Raw genomic sequence first — 17,947 nt, 5'->3', positions numbered from 1 at the left:
ATGCGGGTAGAACACGAAAATAGAAGTGCCTTGTCAACATAAATCATATTCTCGATTATTATTATTGTTATTGTACAGACGGCAGCACGTCAGACTACCCATGTTTGTGGCAAATTCGCTTTTTCTTTCTATTTTTATTTTCTATTAAAACCTTAATTACCGTTTATTTCATAAATCTCATCAGTAAAATTAAATTAAAAAGCACAATCACAAGATTTCAACAATATTCTAAAAGGCCTTTTAAATCCCCCGGTTCGAACATTAACCTAATGTTAGTGGCGCAGAAACAAAAAGTAATTACAACTCTGTTAGTTAACGTTTTCATACTCAAGTGTAATGTGTTTGTAAGCTCCGCGGTTTTATATCGAAACTTTCGCGAGTTTTTTCACTTTCAACACGCTCTAGCGTACAAAGGCTTTCAGTACACGGTTTAGTAAGTGGTCTGCACTGAACTTTACGTTGCACATGATTAGCTTATGCAGTTTCCGTATAAAATTAAATGCCAAAGGAACTTAAAAGAAAAATAATTTTAGTAAAGTGTTTCATTTATAAGTAAGTACTTAGATTTATCTTTAATGAAAAGCAACTATTATTATCATCAGTAATAATCATTATTATTATTAAGGAAAACCGTACATAGACAATCCATAAAAACGATGCTAAAAGATTTCATCCATTGATGAAAGTTACAACATAACTATTAACTAAGTAGGTTTGACTACACATTGGCAGTAAATACGTTCATACCTCAGATCATAGAAGGGAATATGATCTGAGGTTCATACTTATGTGTAAATTGTATTCAAAAATTCTGCTCATGAGCATACTTTGTAATGCTCATTATTATACTGTGGTACTACTTTTCACTAAAACTGTCGCCAAAATGAATTGTTTTTGCCGCATAAATTGCTAGCGGCACTGCAGCCTGGAATAAGATATAAATCATCTTACGTTTGCAAGTTGCAACATAGAACCATTTTATTAATGGCGTTCGTTTTGTCTACTGCACGCTTATGCAAAAAATTTAGGTTAACACAATTTTTGTTACACACTACAAAATGTAAACTTCCACTATTTACTCAATTCTCTGAAAAAAAATATACCTTAGTACTTAATCGTGTATATTATCTTTGCTCCATTTGTCTTTTAAAATTCATAAACCTCCTACAAATTCATCAATCTTCAAATTATCTATTTAATGTAAAACTAGATTACTTCCGTTTTATGTTTGTTTAATAGAACTAATTACCTATTATATCATCAACTCGTTAGAGGAGTATCAGTATCAACAATAATTATAATTATTATATCAGTCAGTAATAATACCTATCAAGTTATGTAATTCACTGTTGATTAAAACTTTCTGGTTATTAACACAGTAAAATTGGCATTACAAATAAAATTCGAACAGAAAATATTCAAAAAGGTATTAGGTACATACAAATATTTTTTAGGGATAAATATGCCTTTCGTAAACTTCAGTTATTTTTTTTAATCGCTCGCACTTCATAAAGTTTACATTTTGACGCGGCAGATAATGAAAGACTGTCATTGAAGGCATTTTACTTTGAATGGTGGTTATTCAGTTTTGCTTTTAAATCTAAGTAGCTACATAATCCAAACATATTTTTTATTTAATGCTTCAGGTAAATCTGCCCAGTAGGCCTAAGATGCGCGCCGTGATAACTTTTATCGACGTCAAAATGTATGGGCAAAATCGATAAAATGGCGTGATAACCGCTTATTGCGGCGCGCATCTTAGGTCTACAGGACCTTTCTCTTCGCTATTTCATATTCAGCTCATACCTATTTCCATAGAGATTTTCATTATTTTACCGTTCAAATTTTATTTTCCGGAATATTACGATAAAAACGTACGTATATTGAACGTTTACCTTCCATTAATTGTAAACATGAAAGAGTGTTTCATACGTATCGCAAAAAGTCGAATATTCGTAAAATGAAAAATCGGACTAATAAGCCCTAATAAGCCTAAAAAAAGAATGAAAATGTGCTGAAGGTGCGTGCGAAAGTGTGCTGTACGATACTTTTTGTATGGTACTAATTAATTAAATAGTTGCAAAATTACGTAACATGAAAAACATTCTATACCTAGCTATCAGTTCACACCGAATGAGCAGCCTCTGCTACAGGTCTTTGTTTACATCGACATGAAAAGGCATTGGTGGAAAACGCAAAGAACAAAATTACAATTTGGTTTTGTATTCACGTTGGTAGGTATAATGAAAAATTCAAGCCTTATTGGGATTATAAGAGCAGCTTTATTGTTGTCGTGTTCTATTCACGGATTGTCAATAAGCTCGCGATTTGTTCCGTTTTCTTTTCCGAATCAAAGCAGAAAGCTTGTGTAGGCGTGGCTTAGTAATTATTATACAGCTTTTGATTATAAATAAATTCATACAACGTCCTAGTTAGTGATTGGCTAACCTAAAGTAAAACTTTTATGATAGGTATTATCATATTTTTTTATCACAAAAGAACTCAGAAATACTTCTTCATTATTAATCACCATGATAAAATGTTATTGTAAAAGATCGTAAATTCAAGACTTTCTGAATAAGAATACCCAGAGGTAAAAAGTAGCTCTTTTTCCCATCTATCACTATTCCATTTCCCGAGAGAGAATATCATTAAATCGTGAAGGAATCTGAACAAAATGCCGATAATGAAAACGGACTTGAGGCTTGAACATTTTGTTTGAGGAAAAACCTTACCAATCTTACCGACCCTTTTGTTACGATTTAATTTAACTCGGCGTAAAAACCTTGCTTTATTTAGATAATACGCTTGTCTTAATAAAAAGCCGTTAAATGTTGGGTTTGTGGCCATCGACGCAAAACGCGGTATTTGTACGCAACAATATAAGCTTTTTGGTGTCTTTTCATTGTGACATTAAATTTAGGCTTTTTGTTACAAAAATAAGAAGTACCTAAATGCCTAAATGAAATTTATTTTCTTATTTGATATTAATTTATTCTAAGTATTTTACTTTGGTATGTAGTAGGTACTAATGTAAGTCCTGGCGTGGAGGTCACGTACCTACCGGAAAACGCAGCGTGGGACGTCCACCCACAAGGTGGACCGACGACCTCATAAAGATAGCAGGAAGACGCTCGATGCAGGCCACTACCAACCGGGCTATGTGGCAAGTGGAAGTCATTGGGGGAGGCCTATGGTCAGCAGTGGACGTCTTGTGGCTGAAATGATGATGATGATGACTAATGTACGTAATTAATCTACTTCTCGTGATATCTAAGAACAATAATGTACTTTAATAAAAATAAAGAATGTATGCGCAAACTATAAGGGTTCCTTATCAGAACTACGGAACCCTAAAAAGGACGTGGCAGTATTAGGAAAATCATATACAAGTTGATCATTGAAGTTGAACATTTGTATGATATCCAAGTTAACGAACAAAGTTATCGTATTGATCCAAGTTAACGAACACGATCGACAATAATTGTGTATGACGAAATACACTTACGAGTATGTAGCTTTCACACGTTCTCGTCTAAGCCTCTCGCTATTTCTCTGCATGTTATCAATAGACTATTTGACACCATTCCCCAATAATTCGAAAACACAACTTTTTAAAAAAGACACTCCATTGTGGTCTTAAAACTTAATACATTTTAAATAGTTGTTGCAATATTCACGAATACGAGGGAGCTTTACACGTGTGGTGGCTCGCTACTGTTCGTTTTTCAAAAGTTTTGATAGACACTATCGTTATGTGCATGTACACACACAAGTACGTACCTAAAGCTCACTCGCCTTCGTGAGTTGCAAGAACTATACCTAAATTACTTGGTTGCATTGTAAAAATAGTTTAATTGAGTTTACAAAATAGTGACGTCACTTGCTTGTATTGCCATACAAAATCTATGGGAGTCACGTTCTGACAGTTTTGAAAAGTACGTCAATTGATTGGTGGTGTCAACACGTCTATTGTTAATCCTTCCAATCAATCCGCTCTCCTGATCACTTCAATCCGCTCTCCTGATCACTTCAATCCCCTCTCCTGATCACTTTCTTCTCTCCGTCCGATCCTTCCGTTCCGTTTTTTTTTTCTTTCCTTAACCGTTTCCCCGTTTTTACTCGACGAATGGCAACACACAAGCCGTGTAAAGCCAAGAAAAGAAAAAAAATCGTTCCAAAACAAAAGCCAAATCTAATTTTCAAATCTTCCGCAGCGCAAGAGACGCGTTCATAATGTGCGTGGCGCACGCCGGGCGGTCGTGCTCGGCGTCGGCGGGCACGCTGCTCCGACGCATGGCGTGGGTGCTGGCGCAAGACGTGGCCGCGTGCACGCAGCAACCACGCGCTACGTGCGCCGCCTCCCCGCCGCCCCTCGCCGCGCCGCTGCTGACGGCGCTGTATGGCGTGGTCATGTACCCGCCCAGGCTTTAAATTAAGTTTGTGATTGTAAATAAGGTTATTATCGATTCATTACCCATTCGTGCATTTTTTTTTCTAAGATGCAAAACAACAGCCCGGTTACTGGCATTCTTTCATGCCAGCGAATTCAGCATCAACCACCGCCGCTCCTCTGTTAACAGCGCTATATGGCGTGCTCTTGTACCCCGCCCAGTCTTTAAATTCAGTTTGTGTGATAGGGTAATATATGTCTTAATTACCCATTCGTGCATTTTTTTTACTAAGATGCCTAGCAAGTAGCAGCAGATCGGTTACAACTTGAATTTTTTGGTGCCAACGAATTCAGCATCAACGATGGACAACCAAAATTTAACCCAGCCACTTTTTATTGGCTTTTTATTGCAAATAAAGTTATGATTCAGTATTTTTTACCCCATTCCTGAAAAAACAGTCCGTACGATACAGAATAGGAAACCGTTTACTCGCATTCTTTTATGATAGTGAATTGTGATTCAGTGTCACGTCGTCCTCATTCTATGACTCCCATTTCCCTTTATTTGCTTGCACTTGGTTGTTTGTAGATACAATGAAACCCAACAAACGTTAAAAGCCAGCTAAATGTGAAAGAATATGGGTAGTATCAATTGTAAGAACATGAATGAACCGAGCGAGGTTAATTTAATTTTATTCGATCAGAGAGCCATAAAATGTATATGGCGAGAGAGCCATAATAATGTAGGTACTTATTTGTTATGTGTATTCTCGTCTTTACCTCACGCCAAGCACTCATAATATAGGTAATTGTCAGTAGGAAATCAAATATTTCCAAGAATTTAATAGGAATTAAGTATTATATCAAGTTCACTATGGAATAATCGGTTCTGCGCAATCTAAAAGTTTAAAAAAATCCTATAATCATAAAAATCTGCTTAAAAATTACACCATCATCAATGTAAAATATAACTCTATTTACCTAGGTAATCAGTTTTAAATGAAATGTGTGTAATTTAAATGTGTACATAAATGGATTTAGGTAAGAATGGCTCAAAATAGTGCGATAAATTATTGTCGGATGGACCCATGGTAAAATTAATAATCGAAATTAGTCATAAGTGGGTTAAAAGGGTCGGTACCAATCAAACTTGTAGATATGTTTTATTAAAGACATAATAGTGAGGTAAATTAACACACTGGAAGTGTTTTATTAAGCTTCTATACAGCTTTTTGTCAGCCAATAGCAAATCATGTAAGTTATTATGCACGATATTTTCAGTGCTGTTGAGGAAATGTAAATTACCTAATTCTAATTCATTCGAGCGACTATAGTTATCAGCAAAGATAATATATTGTAAGTTCAATACATCATTAGCAACACAATTTTCAATATCTTTTAGATAGATACTACATAGGAAATAGAAGTATGATTAATTAATCAAGATTCCCTTGGGACTTGATGCAATATCAGGATGTAATATTAAATTACTCAATGTAAAACATCACTCGGTTCATATTAAATGTGTCATACATATCCTGCGTTCAGTCGATCATACGCGGTCGATGGTGTACGTAGAGACTCTACAACAAAACAATATACTTCACATGGACCCCTCAGGCTAAAAATAAAAAAGATTATAGGATTCATGCGTACTACTAGACAAGTTATTCAAAATAAAAATTGTATCACAGCGAACACACCCGCGCTGTTAACCAAAAATGTTTCAAACCATGTAAAACAAAGTGGAATGTAGTAATATTTAAAACAACAAAGCCTAGGGGCACATCTGCCCTTCTTGCTCGCTCGCAATCAACTAAATGAGTTGTTGATAAGTGTCTATAACTTAGGGAGCTATTCATCTGCTAACAACTACGTCCATAAATGTGTACTGTGTTCTTAAAAATCTTTGGTACACGCCCGTCTCATTCGCCTCCTGCTTTCTGAGTGTATCATGCTTTAGTCACTTTTAAGAAATAGGTCATAAGTAGATATAATTTATGTAACATTTATACATGTGTAGAAAATTTATGAATATTTTTTTGTAAGAAATGATGTAACTAAGTCCCACACTTTGAGTGTTGTGCCGAAATAAACGATTAAACGAACAAACGCTTTTTTTTACATTTTCTTTCTACATAGTATGAATGGCGATGAATTCTCTTTCTGGTTTTTAAAATGTTTCGAGCACAACAATGTTATCTGGAACAACAATACAATCATTTAGGTCTATTTTGTCCGTGACTTGGGTATTCATTTTACTAAATAAGACTTTAGTATGGTCCCAGTATTTTCCAGATTTTACTCTTGGACAATGATTAAAAGTCTTTATCAAAACACAATAACTTATAACTGCACACAAGTTTTTCCATTAAAGGAGGATTCATATTACATACCTACCTAGTGTAAGTGCAAAATAAATTCTAAACCAGAACGCATATTTTTTAAACGTTTTTAGCTCTTTACATTTTAAAACTTTGTTGGAACTAGTTAGTTCCTAGTTGAAATGTAATTCGACGAGAGCAGAACTCCTGGACATCTGCACAAACTCAAGCTTAAAAAGCAGACAAGAACTTTCGATTGTGCTGACCTGTTTTAGCTTTCAAATTAATTTTCACCTTTATATTTACGTTTTGCGAAGATACTAAGTAAGTCAGTTTTACCAGATAAAGTACTTGACAGGTAATCAGGAAGTTATCTGTCAGAGAAACTAGAGCTTTTGGTTTCACAGTCTCAGATATATCTAGCTGATAAATGAAGTCACCAATAATCAGCAACTGTTGCGTTATTCAGATAAATGTCTAAAACTTTATCAGAACGAGTGAAACAGGCGCTGAGTAAGTATTATGGATGTAGCCTACGTTGCGAAGTTTAATGGGTTTTATGAATATAGGAATATTATCGGCCGTTTGGTGTAGTGGTTCAGAACGGACTGCTATGCCGAGAGGTCCCGGGTTCGATTCCCGGCCGGGCAGAAATTGAAATGATGAATTTTAATTTCTGTGACGGGTCTGGGTGTGACTATGTATAATATTTATGTATTTAAAAAAAAAAGTATAGGGGAGAGTTCGGTATATTGTACCGCCGGGTAAATTGTACCACCCTCATATTTCGTAAAGTATTTATTGAATGTCTGTAATTGCAACACTCAGCGATACATAAATAAATTCAATTAATATCGGCCATGTGGTTTTTGCCGTGACAATTAACACGTGTGTTTTATTTTGAAAAGTATTTTTTCATTGTTTTCAAGTAACTTTTGACAATGCATGTTTAGTTTGTAATTTTGTTAAATTTAATCACAGGGTGTTTCTAATATATTATTTAGAAGCGTAAATTAGTGTGGATTACAATTATTTGAAAGATTTTTCGGTATTCATAAGCTATATTTTTTACCGATTTTTTAATAGCAATATCACCTAGTCGGCTAAATTGTACCACATCAAGTTGTATGGAACTTTACCAAAGGATTTTGAAAATTTTTTTTAGTAAATCATATTTTGAAGTTTTATTTGCGTAGTTATGTTTAACTAACAATAAATGAAAGGAAAAGACTGGCAAAGTAGGTTAGGTACAAGTGTGCGTTACGATAATTGGAATTACAAAACTTTTACTCAAAATCGTGATAACGTGTAAAACAATATCGATTGTCTATGTTATTAACTACTGTTCCTTTTCGTTACCTAATTTGTTAAGAATGTATCATATAATATTTTGCCATAGTTTTTTTATAGGCTGGAAATATATTGAAATCCAATTTAGTAACCCCGTGGTACAAATTATCGAACCGGTCGGCTAAATTGGACCGAAGCTCTGAACTCGTATTTTGTTGATTTGTGCTAAATATACAACAATTATGTTGATTAATACCTATGAAATAGTAAGTTGAATAATTTCTTTATAATTATACACCATGAACATTAGAAAAAACAAAAGAAAACTATGTGTAAAATGGGATTGAAAAAAACTGGTCCAAATTAGCGGACTCTCCCTTATAAGTAGTATATCCGTTAAGCTAGCACCCATAACATAAGCATTAAGTTGCTTACTTTGGGGCTAGCTGGCGCTGTGTGAAATTGTCCAAAGATTTATTTATTTATTTATTGTCCAAAGATTTATTAGGAATTCATGAACCGTCTGTGAACGACGAACTAGTACTTGTCCTATGTACTGTTACTGTTGACATCAAATCAGAGTAATATTTTAGTGAAAAATAGCCTCTATTGCAACCAGATAAGACTCCACTAGGACCGACGATCTGGTGAAGGTCGCGGGAGGTGTCTGGATGTGGGCGGCGAGGACCGGTCGTTGTGGAAATCCTTGGGGGAGGCCTTTGTCCAGCAGTGGACGTCATTTGGCTGAAACGAAGACTCCACTGTATTTAACTTTATGTTTTGTCGTGTCCGTACGAGTACAGAGATAATACTGAAATTATTTAGAAAATGTGGTTGTAAGAAACAATTTCAGTAAATACTGAATGAGTTTTCTGCCGTTTCATTGAAAAAAAAATTAAAAATTATAGCATTTTCCTTGTTTCATTTTGTCGTTAATCGAGTAAGAAAATTTCATGATAGCAGCTGGTTTCGTATATTTTTCCATTCTATTATTTTTGGTCTCTTATTTCAGGAGGAAAATGTCTTTGAAATGCAAGACAAAGTATGAGTTCAGTTAAACTAAATACTCTTTGAAATTCTGAAATTTAAAATAATAGATGAAAAAGTATGAACTAAAATAATGTTGCTTAATAAGAGCTAAGTATCCATATAAAGACCAAATTCAAAAGCCGTGTACTTAATTCTGAAAGTGCTTTTACGAAAATAACAAGATGGGTCAACAAAAAGCGACACATAGGTAGAGGTATAATAAAAGTAACTTAGGTGTAATACGACTGTCCAGTTTTATTTATATTTATGGCAAGATTCACTTACGTTTTGGGTGCTAACTTTACGGTTTGTGAAACTAAAAAACCTGACCAGGTTCTTTAAAGATCTTTAAAATATTTTCTGTCAGCCTTTTGATTTGGCCACAGAATGTCTTTATCGCACATTTTGGTAGCAAAAATTAAAAATACGATTGAATAACTCTAATGTAACTACTTCGGCCATGAGGTCAACCATTTTCGTCGAATTCCGTTATTATGTTGATTTACGTTACGACAAACAGTTACAATTATTAGGTTTCTTCTATTTCTTCATATAAAAGGATATAGAGTAAGTAGGTACCTGTTAATACAACTGTCATCGATATGTAGGTCGGTAGGTATTTATTCCCAAATGTTAACTAACAATTAACTTGAAAAGTGTTTAAGCTTAATTCGTACGTGTTTCTAAGTACCTGACGATATTTAACGCCAGGTTCTTAACGAACATTAGAATCGCTCTACTAAGCCACTTTACTAAGTACTTAATCCAGTGTTGAAGTTTCTCACGATATGTTCGGCTTAACGAACCAAATGTTACACTAAATAGGTAAGTACGTACTTACTCAAGATAGTATTCCAATATTCACACGAAGGAGCTAATTGCTTAACCGCTAGGGTATCCTACCTACTAACCTATCATGTTATCGGTTACATAATTAACTGCGTTGTTGGAGGAGAGGTAGGTGGGTACTTTGAGTAAGTATTCGTATACTGATTCAGCATTAGAATAGTTATCTACGGGATTGCTACCATGTACCTTTTTATTACGGAGGCTCGTAAATAAAAAGGTAACCTAACCTAACCTAAGGTTTAGTGACCATGAAAGTTTAAAACTGATTCAGTAAGTATATAATGTAATTAATATAATTTTTTCAGCTTGCTTACATGTGTGATTTCTATGATGAATTTATATCACTTTAGTACGAGTAGGAACTTGATGGTTATATTATAGGAAGATAGGAAATCGACCTTTAATGACAGATGCTATCAGAGACGTATCATTTACCTACAGCTTAACATGCTGTCCAAAGCACAGCATAATTAATCCGTAGGGTAAGTGCGCTAGTTTTCGTCCAATTAGCGGAGTTGCCAACTTTGTGATGCGAAATGTATATCTTAAAATACCCTTACTCATATGTATCATATGTCATTTTAGTCCTTATATAGTCTACTTTACGTTAATATTATATGACAATAAGTAAATACCACGGGATTTTTTATAAAAAATATTTTATGCAAAAGAGGCGATTTCACTAGTTTTCGTCCAAAAAAATCGGTTTTCGTCCTAGTGTACGCTAGTTTTCGACCACTGTGTAGAAAAAAGGGTGCAGTTGAATTATTAACTTAAAACCAATTCTACAATACAGTAACTATGGATTGTGGTATATCATTTGAAAGGTAATTTTGTTAGCTTTCAAATGATATCAAAAAGATTTAAATAAGTTTCTTACATAAATTTGGGAAAATATTGCAATAGGTCGAAGGACAAATGGACGAAAACTAATCTACAGGAATATCTAATTTTGGATTTCGTCCACCCCAGTGCTTGCTCATGACGTCATGGACGAAAACACAACAACGTTTAAAGCTGTTTTTTGTTTTCGTCCACATCTTTTTAACGGTTTTTATGGGTTTATCACTGTTAAAAAGTGGACGTAAACTAAAATGTTTAATGTAATAGCAATAAAGATCATATTGGAAGAAAAAACATTGTATTTTGTAGGTCCATTGAAGTAAAATGATTATTGAAAATATTAACTAGGTGTCAGGGTTTCCGTCCACGTGGACGAAAACCAAAATCTTGTAAAATTGTTATGCTAGTATTAGTCCACTTAATTATCTAAGATTTCTATACAAAAACTTTAACAAACCCTTAAAATAGTGTTTATTATGCTAATAATTAGACATACATGCCAAAAACATTACGTAAAGTAGCTAAAACAGTAATTAAACATACTATGAAAGTTCTCTACCGGCACGTTTTTTTTCTAACTTGACGACGTTTTCCATTCACCTGTGTGCAGCAGCAACTTCCGTAGATTTTTTTGGAGTTATTACTTGTCAAATTACATTTTCATGCAGGCAGAACTGTTACTTAGATATTATAGATTGTAACAAGTCCAAACTTGCACGGAAAGTTAGGTTTGTATTCTAATTTTCCGTATTTGTTTGTGGCAAGTCGGTCAAATGGACGAAAACAGGAGCTGGTCGGAAAACCGGCGCAATTACCCTACCTATCAAACTGATCTGGGCAAAGCAATCGGACAGAAGCTTTGAAAATTGATTTGCATTACAAACATGGTTTAGGTTTTCGATTGAATCTGCGTTATTTCAATGAAATAGGCCCATATGTTATGTTAATGTTGCACTAAAGTTCTTTTAAAACACGTTTGCTTTTTTAGACCAACCCTGTAAGTAGCATACTACAGATTCGGGATTTTAAACTAATGACAGCTGCTTGTAAATTAAAGCTTAGGCTATAAACCAACTCGTGCAGCTCGCGTCGGCGATGGCGATGGCGATCACTGCGCGTGCGGTAGCCGCGACCAATGACAGGACGCGTTGATGTGAACTCATCGCTACAAATTCATACAAGACATCTGATCGCCATCGCGCACGCAGGCTGCATGCTTTGGTGTGACCTAACTTTAATCTCAGTGGGTAGGTTCGTGCCTAAAACAATTTTGGACGATTACTCAATGCGTGTTACCCGTATGCCCGAGCTTAAAGTTGTTTCAATTCATCCCCTTATGAAAATCGGACCCAGGATTTCCGTAATCTCTACTTATATTAAGACTACATTCGACAATATTGGTAGTTCGAGTTGAACCGTTTACTTATGTGACATTTGACACAAAAGCGCACCTTTTGAGATACCTATCAAAAGTACCAGAAAATTATGTAATTATAGCCCGACCAGGAACATAAAAACCCTCGCCATGTTGCGGAAAACTAATGGTACTAATTTCTTTTAATGGCAACAGTAACTGAAAACTTCATTGACATGTCACCTTGCATGTCAGTCTATTGCTGTCAAAGTGTAAACAAACTTTATTTTAAATGTGCGCAATTGATTTTGTGAATTAAATTGCTAAAATATTTTTATAGTCGTAAAAGAAAAGTGGTTCGCATTGTGTTAACCCTTAAATGGTTTCTGTCCGTTATAAAGGACATATCAAACAATTGCCTACAGAATCTAAATTAAAGCAATTTATCGACTTTCAAGGGATATTTTATAAAAAGCATGATATTTTATGTGAAACACGGGGCAGTAGTTCCATAAAAAACCGCGAATTTTAAAAATTAAGATAGTTGAATAACTGCAACAGCAAGGTCAAGTTTTCGCTGTTGATAAATATGGCAACACTGTGGGTATTACACTTGTTCTTGTGCTTTATTGACTGATTTTAGAATATTAACGAATAAAACTGACGATTAGAGCCAAAACTGTAAAAAAATATCGATTTTTTTTCATTCATTTCAAGGTTACAAATGTTATGTCACTTAAAACGGACAACGCCATGTATCAGTAATAAATACTCATGTTGATTTTTAGACATTTTTACCCCATTTCCCCCTTTTAGGGGTTGAATTCTGAAATAACCTGAAACACGTGTTTATTAATTTATCCATAGGAGTACTCCTGTGAAGTTTCGAATTAAATAGTGCAACTAATTTTGTTTCGCCCTACAAGACAGACGGACAGACGGACAGACGGACAGACGGACAGACGGACAGACGGACATGACGAAACTATAAGGGTTCCGTTTTTGCCATTTTGGCTACGGAACCCTAAAAAGAGGATCAAATATTATTTTTGTTTACCAAATATTAAAAGAGTATGTTAAACATAAATATTATGTTACCATAAATGAAGATCATTCATAATTTATCCGTAGATCAACTAATATAGACCCAATAATTAATATAAAGATAAAATATAATAAAATACATCATTTATTTTTAAAAGTGCACATACAAAAAAGATCAATTAGTTTTTAGAGGATCAAATAATATTGTCCCATAAAATAAATCCTACTAGCTCGATTGATGGTTTCATTTAATTGATTTAAACCAGGTTACCTATAATAATATTGTTTAGTTAATTTATGAAAATATCAAATTAGCCCGTAATCCTGAATCCTGATACATAAAGTTAGCCTATTAATTTAACACAGGTACGACTGTACTCAGTGTTGCACTATCAAATGCAATTGACGCGCCTCTATGCCAGGGTTTTTATGTTCCTGGTCAGGCTATAATTAGATTTTACAAAACAAAAATTACTTAACCACCTTGTACTCCACTAAATTGACATAAAATATTTTCATCTTCAGAATAAGTACCTAATAATAAGACATACCTACCTATTTTATAATAATCAGAAAAGTTTTTAATTGATAACATAAAAAGTTTGGTTTCACAATTCATGGATTTATTAAATAAGGTAATATCAAAGACCATGAAAACCTTTAACGCCTCCGATATAAAACGTTTAAGACTAATTTATTGCTGGATTATTAAATCTGTAATTTGGTGGTTTTAATCCAAACCACCAAAACTTGTGGGCTATAAATAAGCCCGCAGACACTTAATGACCATCCGAAACTTTTCAGCGAACCATTCTGATTTTCAACGACAGTTTGGCAGTAACTTAGAACAATTTTAATTACACCGATTGAAACTTAGCAAATGGCTTAATTAGGTTATTTAATTCTATGAACATTAATCCCTTACAACAAAAAATGCTTTAGTTTAATTCAATGAAAAATCTCTATGCTTCTGTTTAAAAAATAATAATTAAGTTTTTTTGTCGAAATAAGCGTTGCTCATTAATTTAATATTAATGTTTTGTAATCAATTAGGCTGGGTCGCACCATCTTACTTTGCCTTATACAAACGTCAGAAATCTGTCAAACTCCATACAAAACACAGCGGATAACCTCTCGTTTAGTATAGTTACTGTTAAAGTTAGGTGGTGCAACTCAGCATTATTCTTTTCTTGTTAAACGTTAAAAAAAAACGTAAAAAATAGCACAAAGGCTTTAATTTTACCTGGAGGTAATAAACCCGAGAGTAGGTAAATACATTTAACATCAAGTGGAATCTTCGGGGCAAGACGGTAATAACTCACGCAAAATGGAGTCATGGGTAAATTAATTAGCAGCAAGAAAAGGGCCGCTCGTTTGGGCAACCATTATGTATTGTTAAAGTCTACAACGACCTTTCTCTTCACATTGTTTTAGCAGCCATTTTAGTTCTATCAAAGGTGCAAAACTTGTTGACGAGCTTTGGGTCGCATGTGTAAACTTACCACTATTACCTGGCCGGGTTGTTGCGAAAATAAACATATCTTTTATGTGCAAAATGTTTTAAGAAACGGTTCATTCGGTTGTTTCAGCCCAATGATGACTGCTGTTGAACAGAGGCCTCTCCTAAGTATTTCCACAACGACTGGTACTAAGTATTTCATTACAGAATATAATGTAATTTAATTTATTGCTATTTCTGTCTACATGAATGAAGTACCTACTTATTTATTGCATAGTATTATAGCCTACCTCTAAATGGCTGCTATTGAATTCCTTGTTCCATGCGGCAATCATTACAAGAACATGACGTGCAATCAATGTGTTCTGGTATAATTATAATGCTTTAGGCAGTCTTTAGGCTGTTAGTGCACTTATTTGCCATTTAAACATAGTTGGTATTATTTAGTGTATTATTAGTTGTATGTAAATTATCTAGAATGTCATACCATAATTAACAGGATCGCGAACGGTCAGTGACCAAGGACGAGGTATAGGGTAAGTAGGATTGAAAGAAAATATTTATCATCATGTGTTGTTCCAAAAATACGAGCAAATCGTTTTTCCCAGAACTACAAATAAACAGGTATGATGCTCAATAGGTTATAATTGAATGATCAAACGAACTTACCAAGTGAAGTTCGATCTAAATTATCCTGTTTTCGCCGAAGAGATTTATTTTACCATGTAGTACCCCTGTACGACAACCCAATCCGCACACAATATTCAGCGTAGTAGTATTAAAAAACAAAAGAGCGGGCAACCCCACCCCTACCACGCTGTGGGCTCGGTGTCCGAGCGGTCTCATTATATTTAGAGAAGAGATGACATTGACGTTTACCTCCAGGGAAGAAGATATAGAAATCTTCGGGTTGGGAGGGACCTTAAATCTCTTCGGCGAAAACAGGATAATTTAGATCGAACTTCACTTGGTAAGTTCGTTTGATCATTCAATTATCCTGCTTTCGCCTCCGAGATTTATTTTACCATGTAGATGTTTAGAGCATGGATCAATGTCCATGTTAAATGGTTAAGAGAGTAAATGTCAATGTACTAAATACATAATAAAGCAATATTTTTGTATTATAATCGTATTGCATCACTTATTCATAACAATAACAAGTATCACGGTCTCAACAAGATTTTGTTCATTATAGAGTATTATTATATACATTTATTTGTACTTCTATTAACTGTTAAGTACGACTACTGATTGTAAAAAGTTGCCAAGACAGTTGACAGAGCATCCTGTCTATCCAGCACACTGGCTAATTGAATCAACGTTGACAGCGGCGCAAACCGCAGGCAATACTGCCGCGTGTCGCGTGCTGTGTGGGCCGAACACCCTCGTGTCGACACTCCTTTCCTATATTTATCCAGTTTCATCTCAGAACTGAGCTTGACGACGGTAGTGGTTAACACCGAATCGATCACAGTGACTGCAAAGCTAACACTCTGATTGTTGTAAAACATAAGCTCACTTGCATTTTAATTAATAAATAAATAATGTGGTTAATTAAAACTTATTAATTTATTTGGATACAGTTTGACCAGTATTCCAAAACAGTATTAATTTGGATTCCAAGTAACACTGTTGCGAGGAAAAAGTTTGGTTTCTATTTAATAGCACCTTTTAATAGCAATCTTTTGATTCTTGAAACCTGACCTATAAATTATATTATTTATTTAAATAATTATATATTTCAATAAATTATATGATTTCACTAACGATATTGCTAAGCGGTGGTTATTTAATGTTATTATAGGATGCACCCGACTTTAGAATATGCTAAGAAAATAGAGTAAGGTAGGTACAATGATGTAATTGAGCATTGTAAAAATATTTATTTGTCAGTCATTTAGTGTAGTGGTTTCAAAACGGACTACTATGCCGAGAGGTCCCGGGTTCGATCCCCGGCCGGGCAGAAATTGAATTGATACATTTTAATTTCTGTGATGGGTCTAGGTGTTACTATGTATAATATGTACTTATGTATATAAAAACGGTATTTAAGTATGTTTATATCCGTTGTCTAGGACCCATAGCTTTGCTCAGTGTTTGGGACTAGGAGCGTAGTGTAAAATGTCGAAGGAAGGATATTTATTTATTATTTGCGGAGTGTATAGCGGAGTCTGGTACGTTTTGTTTGATCCACGACTGCCAAATACAAAACTTACTGCAAAGGAAAGGTAAGCTTAAATGGGCAATATGGTACTACTGATGTACCTGTTGCCCCAGCATTCTATTTTTTTTTTTTTTTTTTTATTATTATTATTTTTTTTTTTTTATTTATTTTTTTTTTTTGTGAAAAAACGTATTAACGTCTAAAAAAAAAATGGTCGCCATTCTAAGGCGAATTAATTGGAATTAATTCATGTTAATCGTGTAGAAATCTCTACGCCAGACGATAAAATATGAATTATGACTAAATATCAAACAAAGTTCAAGAAACAAAAAATAGGTTTATGTCATGTACAGAAACCAAAGCGTCTAACATTTTCTGAGACAATATTAAACCAAGTTCCTACTCCGTGTCTTTATTCAGACACCTTGATTCAGTCAGCTTCAGTATTATGACTGTGATGATTGAATTTTTATAATCATGCTAAGAAAAAATAACAAAATACTAATTCTCAATTTATACTTCATAGAAAGGGAAGAAAGACTCATTCATTATTATGAGTTTGTGGCAGCGTTATCAATTCGTAAAATAAAATCGCATTATTTTTTGGTATTATTAAAAAATGTCCTTAATCTAAACTAAAGGTTACAAGTAGTGGTAGTACTGGTAGGTACCTACATAATACATAGTTTATTTTATGTGGTTGATTCGTTCTTTGACTGACCAAAGTCCACTAGTCCGGTTGTTATTACAAGCGGCCCGATTTATTTTTTGATGCGTCAATAATTTTCTATTACATTGATTACAATGTAATTATTATTGTGTTATATTTATAAAGGCATAGTTATTATCGCTTTAACGCATAATAAGATACTTTGCTTGTCTAAAAGATTTAGCAAGATAAGAAATGATTCAATGTATTTCATGATGTCGCATCTCTTCTTATGAGAATTCTAACGTTATACATAAATAGTTTATACGAACCAATTGTAAAACAGTACATGGAGTTAAAACTGACCTTTTTTTTTTTTTTTTTTAAATAAATAATAATAATGATGATGAAGCCTTACTTTGTAAGACTATCAATAGTATTATTAGCATTAATCATACATTGATTAGTAGGTACAAACCTACATAATAATGTTTTTCCAATACAAGAAAAAAATGACGTCATCTTAAGTACCGATACCGATACAGTTTA

At 34.1% G+C, this 17,947-nt stretch overlaps 1 protein-coding gene across 1 annotated transcript in view; it reads left to right on the top strand.

Annotated features, from left to right (window-relative positions):
* LOC114364303 (uncharacterized) overlaps positions 1 to 4,473 on the top strand; it is a 35,882-nt gene extending 31,409 nt beyond the window's left edge. Inside the window, exon 4 of the mRNA XM_028320408.1 lies at positions 4,218 to 4,473. Within this exon, the coding sequence (XP_028176209.1) occupies positions 4,218 to 4,434 (217 nt within the window). The 3' untranslated portion in view covers positions 4,435 to 4,473. The remainder of the gene's footprint in view (positions 1 to 4,217) is intronic.
* The last annotated feature ends 13,474 nt before the right edge of the window (positions 4,474 to 17,947 follow it).

This window comes from Ostrinia furnacalis, unplaced genomic scaffold (genome assembly GCF_004193835.3).
Source record: "Ostrinia furnacalis isolate ACB-3 unplaced genomic scaffold, ASM419383v2 OfSCF7368, whole genome shotgun sequence".
In the NCBI taxonomy this organism is placed as follows: Eukaryota; Metazoa; Arthropoda; class Insecta; order Lepidoptera; family Crambidae; genus Ostrinia; species Ostrinia furnacalis.
This window is presented reverse-complemented; position numbering and strand designations above follow the sequence as displayed.